The sequence below is a fragment of the Haemaphysalis longicornis genome, unplaced genomic scaffold (assembly GCF_048455015.1).
Source record: "Haemaphysalis longicornis isolate Haplotype H1 unplaced genomic scaffold, Haemaphysalis longicornis Haplotype H1 scaffold_12, whole genome shotgun sequence".
Taxonomy (NCBI): domain Eukaryota; kingdom Metazoa; phylum Arthropoda; class Arachnida; order Ixodida; family Ixodidae; genus Haemaphysalis; species Haemaphysalis longicornis.
In genome coordinates this window covers 9076032-9082031 of record NW_027526225.1, presented here as the reverse complement: position 1 = coordinate 9082031, position 6000 = coordinate 9076032, and the positions used below count along the sequence as shown (strand labels likewise).

The window sequence follows — 6000 nt, the reverse complement described above, 5'->3', positions numbered from 1 at the left end:
TGTGTGCAATATTTCCAATTGTATGTATGTATTATAGCGTGGCTGTTTGTACTGTGGTATTGCAATTTTTGTATTTGTATTACGCTTGTTTTCTGCGCCATTGTATAAACGTACCAAACAGTCTGTTGCTTAAATAATATGTCAAATGCGAATAAATATGTGGTCACTGAAAATTCACTCTATTTTCTGCTTAATAGTACGCGGCCTATCTTGACTAAGATGGCCACTCGCAACACATTCTCTTTCTTCCCCCTTCCCCATCCCGTTTATTTTTTATTCAATGAACGTATAATAAGCACAATTTAAAGTTAAGAATAACCAGTGGGTAAAAAAAGATTTTTGCACGTGGTTAATAGAAAAGAAGTCGATTTTTTTTCTTTCTAGCGAAACTCTGATTTTAATCGCGTAAAAATTTCGAAGCACATAAAAAAATAAAAAAATTGCTTCAGCCCCCCCACTGAAAATATAGTTCCGGCGTCACTGACACTGTGGGCGCACTTCGTGCCTTTTCCCCCCCGTATGTGCGCACGAAAGGTGCAAACAAGAGTGGTATAATGTAGTTCGGTTCCTCAACGTTCAATGTATAGCATGGAAGCGGCAGTCAGTTTTCATTACTACGCCAAAAAAAGCGACGACTCATCGGGAATCTCAGAATGGCCGTAATTGTGACAATGAACTTGTACGCTGTGGCTCGTAGCAAGCTCGATCTTTCCAGACTATGGATTTGAGCCTTCAATAACAGCATAAAGAAACAAATCAGGAAGCCGCGATCTCTGAAATTCAGTTTACAACGGCAATCTGAATCGCTTTCACTGGTAGCATGACGCATCCTTGCATTTGTGGGATGCCCTGAAACGGTAACACTACTTAACTGCCCCGAAATTCTTTCTAAGAGCTTACGATATTTTTTGTGTGTTCAAAAGGCAACATAAAATTACTGAATTTTGATCAGCGCAGAGATATAAATGTAACCGCTCTAACGGGTCTTTTAAATGAAATTTTAACGACTCTGAAGGAAGGTTTGATGAATAGCGGTTTCGGATCACTTATTTACGGCTTTCGTCGCAAGTGAACTTGCGAATTGAATTGTCCACGCACGCAGTACAATCAACATCTCATGTTTAGCTAGGTTTTCGCAAAGTGACAAGCAGGTTTACAGTGTGCAAACCAAGCTTCTGGGACCTCACAGTGAGCACAAATTTTCTATTACGGCTGATATATGTTGACAATTTGCGTTGCTTTTAAAATCTAACAGGTGCCTGCAACAGCGAGATGTGTTTGCATTCTTGCGTATAAGGTTGCTTACGAACCCTAAAGATGGCAATAAATGAAGTTGCGCTGTTGCAGATGTAGTAAACCATTTCCTTTTTTATTTCTCGTTGCGAATCAGCGCAACGGGTTCCCGGTAACTACTTTGTTTTGTAAACTGAATATCGCTTTTGTCATGGCATTTAATTCTTGAGGATTGGTTAAAAAATGAAATTCTGTGCATTTAGTTTTTTTTCGCGAAAAGGGGGGGGGGGGTGGGGGGGCTCCTGCCAACGTTGCAAGAGCAGCGAGAAGAGAAGGCATGTAACGCGAAAAGCCAAACTATGGTTATCAGTATTACTTACAATCGAAACTACACATAGGCGTCATGTTCTGTAGCGGTGAAAAAGCAGTACGTATTTTCAAAACTGATTAACCCCCCTTTGGTCTGGGATTGTCCAGGAATTGTGGCTCGCCTTTTTCAAAATTGTATTGAAAGCAAGCATTGTGGGAAAAAATTAAAAAAAAAACAGCGAGTCATGGCACACACCCCTCACACATGTGGGCAATAACGTGCATTATATTATGCGTTTTCTCCTCTTTCTTTAAACTTACGTCCACCTTAAAAGGTTAAGACGGGACCATATTAGGCATTTGGTTATGCTGAGTGAGACATTTCTGGACAAGGTGATTCATGTCGGATTTGAAAATGATCTATATAGAAAATGACACACGAAATGCCACATAACACTCGCAAACTCACAACTGCTTAATGTTACCGAGAAATCTCCCCTAAATACTCTTGCGCATCCATAGAAACGTATTTTAAATACTACTTAAAATTAGCAACTCGATACAGTTGAATAAATGTTTATTCCTCCTCCTCAGTATAAACGACTGTCCAAAAATGGTATTTATTTTAGGAAAGGTACGGGAAGGACACGATCACACATGGGCGATAGCGCACGGGTCGTGGGCAGCGTAAATATTTTTCTTTGTTTCTTCTTTCTGCAAGGACACAGCGCAATTTTACAAGGGTGTGGAATTTGCACGCGTATGCGTCTTGTCGCTGCTTACCCGTTTCGCGTACTAAACTTTTATCCTTTAAATAATCACCACGCCACCTTCAAAAAGCACCGTTAGACGTTCCCGAAACGGCAGACGACTGCACTCAACAATAAGAAAAGTGCGATGTGTGGAAGCAATGTTTATAACAAGTTTCACACTTAAGCTGTGACCAGGGCGAAGATGTTTCGTGGAATTAAACCAGCGCATTAACCCGCAACGGCCGCTGATTATTGCGTTTCTAGAGAAAATGCGCAAGCAGAGGTAACTAAGTCATTGCTTACTGCCAAACGAGCACACATATTGGCTGTTTTGTCGTGTGCAGCACGCGTCTTGCGCCGCACGCAATGGGAAAAAGCAGACGACGCGAGAGCGCCATCCACACTAGGAGCGGTTCGTCCCGCCGTCGCCAGGGGCCGACTGTGTTCGCGCTCGGGGCGAATACGTGTCTCCGCGCACGGCGAGGGTGTCTGTTCCTTTTTTTGTTTGTTTGTTTTGCATTGCGCCTTCGGCGATTTTGAGGTACGAAAAAATGCGGCACGTAAATCTTCACACTTGATGGCTCGGTATGATCTCACCATTGGCTGGGCCCCGCAGAGCAGAAATAATTCTTGTTAGATCACCACGTCACGTAATACGAAAGTCTATTTTGCTTTCTTTTTCCGAAGGAAGCAAGGTTCAAGAAATGGCGCGCTCCAGTCGTGCGACCATTCTTTTGTAGCGATATGGTCCCTAGAAATTGTGCTAGTCTGCCGTCCGCGCGCTTTCTCTATGGGAAGGCGTGTCCGCGCCGCTGATGCACGCACAGCGCTGCGCAGAGGGCGCTGCGAGCAATCGGAGCGCCCGAGCGGCCGGAGCGAGAGCGGCCGGCCGGCCTGTGCCGCCTGTGCCGCGCGCTACTGCCGCGGAGCGCGAGCGCGCATCGGGGTTTGTCGGCCACTTAGAGCGGTAAAATGGAATGGTACGAGGTACATCAGCTCACAATTGAAAGTGCGATAGTACTATAAGACCTTTTAGTTTCACGCCCCGAGTTTTTCGCGAATTGGAGCCTCTTTGCGGCCGCTGAATTTCGCGAGTGAGACCGAAGGATGAAACCGCAGCAACTAGCGTAGCCGTTTCACTACCACCGCTTGAAACATTATTAAAGTGAAGCTTTCTATGTCTCACTGATGGCCTATATCACTGATGGCCTATATCTCACTGATGGCCTATGTCTCACTGATGTCCACTGCAGTAATCACTGTTTAGATCTTGTACTGGAGGAGGCTAGCAGGAGCTGCGACATAATTGGAGACGCTCTTAGCACTGTTAAAGATATTTCCAACGTAATCCTCGACTCCAAAAAGCGCAAAAGTGCTTACGCCAACATAGTAGTTTCTACAGGGGGCGAAGTAGATTTGGAGAACGGTTCCAGGCCAAACAATTTACTGCCGCTTTGCCCTACGCGATGGACCGTTAGAGTTAAGTCCATGCAAAGGTTTCTTGACAACTACGCTAGGGTACAGGAGACGCTCAAGGAGCTTTTGGAGACACCAGGTTCAGTGACAGATGGCAGCAAGGCCATTTTCAGGGGTTACTACACCCTTTTGCAGAAATTTGAAACGTTGTTAGGGATCAACATTTCCATAGCTTTTTTCGGCCCTTGTGAAGAATTGGCAAGGGCTTTCCAGAGCTCAACATGTCGAGCGGCGGGTGCAAAAGAGGCTGCAGAGGCTCTCCGCGAGGCGATCTCTCGGCTGCGCTCTGATGCCGCGTTTGAGGAGCTGTGGCAGCACACGAGCACAACTGCAGCACGCCTATGCCTGAAAGAGCCTCGAGTGTCCAGGCCGGCAAAACCGCCTAGGCGGTACGAGGCGACTGACAGGCCTGTTCAGCCAGTTACACTCGACGTTAAAGCAGCACTGCGCAAGGAGTATTTCGCTGCTGCCGATCGGATTATGAATGAAACGCAACGGCGTTTTGAGCAGCCGGGCATGTTACAGCTCGTAAAACTGGAAGGCATTTTAGCCAGCGCTGCAAGGGGAACTCAGTTCACAGCTGATGGGCTAAAGGCGTCTTTGGGAGTGCATGCAGTAGATTTTGACCTGTGCAGACTCTCGGCGCAGTTTCTGCTTCTACCAACTCTTCTACACGATGCCGATTCCACCACATCCCTGGGCATTTTGAAGATGCTGCAAAGCAAACCGGAAAACATTTGCGAGCTAATGGACCAGGTCGTGCGGTATGTTCAGCTTTTGCTGTCCATACCTGCATCGGTCGCTTCTGGGGAGCGCTCTTTTAGTGCTCTGCGCCGAGTAAAAACTTATTTGCGCAACCGAATGACCCAGAAGAGGTTGTCGCATCTTCTGATTTTGAACATTCATAAGGAAAGAACGGCGGCCCTCAGGTTAGAGGACATCATCAAAGAATTTGTGAGCAGAACAGCGGAGCGAGTAGCAACCTTTGGTCCCGTCTAGCTGTCCGAAATGCCTGCTGCTTTTGTGCATTTTTGACATTCATGTACAGTCATGGTCACATGAAGTGCGAACACAAAATTATGAACAAGAACACGCAAAATTGAAAAATGCTGTTCTTGGAGGTCCAAAAATGGCGCACTGTTGGTATATTTTGAAAGCCACATTTTCCATCTTTGTTATTGTTATTAGGCCACACATCAATGTGACTTGCATGGAGAGAAATCGCGCTATTTATGTGTTCTGGTTTATATTATCCTGGTCGCGTTTCATTTGTCCGTGACTATACATACATGTATTATAGCGTGCTTGTTCGTATTGTTGCATTTCCATTATTTTATGTCATGTTTTTATATGCGTCAATATACAAATAGAAACAGACCTAACTTTACAGGATGGCATCAAAGAACTTTGGAGATAGCAGCAACCTTTGGTTCCACCTAAGCCCCTATAGCAATAACACCACTGACTGATAAGTGTGATGCTTGTGTGCAATATTTCCAATTGTATGTATGTATTATAGCGTGGCTGTTTGTACTGTGGTATTGCAATTTTTGTATTTGTATTACGCTTGTTTTCTGCGCCATTGTATAAACGTACCAAACATTCTGTTGCTTAAATAATATGTCAAATGCGAATAAATATGTGGTCACTGAAAATTCACTCTATTTTCTGCTTAATAGTACGCGGCCTATCTTGACTAAGATGGCCACTCGCAACACATTCTCTTTCTTCCCCCTTCCCCATCCCGTTTATTTTTTATTCAATGAACGTATAATAAGCACAATTTAAAGTTAAGAATAACCAGTGGGTAAAAAAAGATTTTTGCACGTGGTTAATAGAAAAGAAGTCGATTTTTTTTCTTTCTAGCGAAACTCTGATTTTAATCGCGTAAAAATTTCGAAGTACATAAAAAAATAAAAAAATTGCTTCAGCCCCCCCACTGAAAATATAGTTCCGGCGTCACTGACACTGTGGGCGCACTTCGTGCCTTTTTCCCCCCGTATGTGCGCACGAAAGGTGCAAACAAGAGTGGTATAATGTAGTTCGGTTCCTCAACGTTCAATGTATAGCATGGAAGCGGCAGTCAGTTTTCATTACTACGCCAAAAAAAGCGACGACTCATCGGGAATCTCAGAATGGCCGTAATTGTGACAATGAACTTGTACGCTGTGGCTCGTAGCAAGCTCGATCTTTCCAGACTATGGATTTGAGCCTTCAATAACAGCATAAA

General features: G+C 44.5%; 1 protein-coding gene across 1 annotated transcript; it reads left to right on the top strand.

Moving 5' to 3' along the window:
- Positions 1–3579: 3579 nt before the first annotated feature.
- On the top strand, positions 3580–5429 carry LOC144162398 (zinc finger MYM-type protein 1-like). Its single transcript, XM_077692904.1, has one exon. It carries the CDS (start codon positions 3783–3785, stop codon positions 4767–4769), a length of 987 nt encoding a protein of 328 aa, XP_077549030.1. The 5' UTR covers positions 3580–3782; the 3' UTR covers positions 4770–5429.
- Positions 5430–6000: the final 571 nt, after the last annotated feature.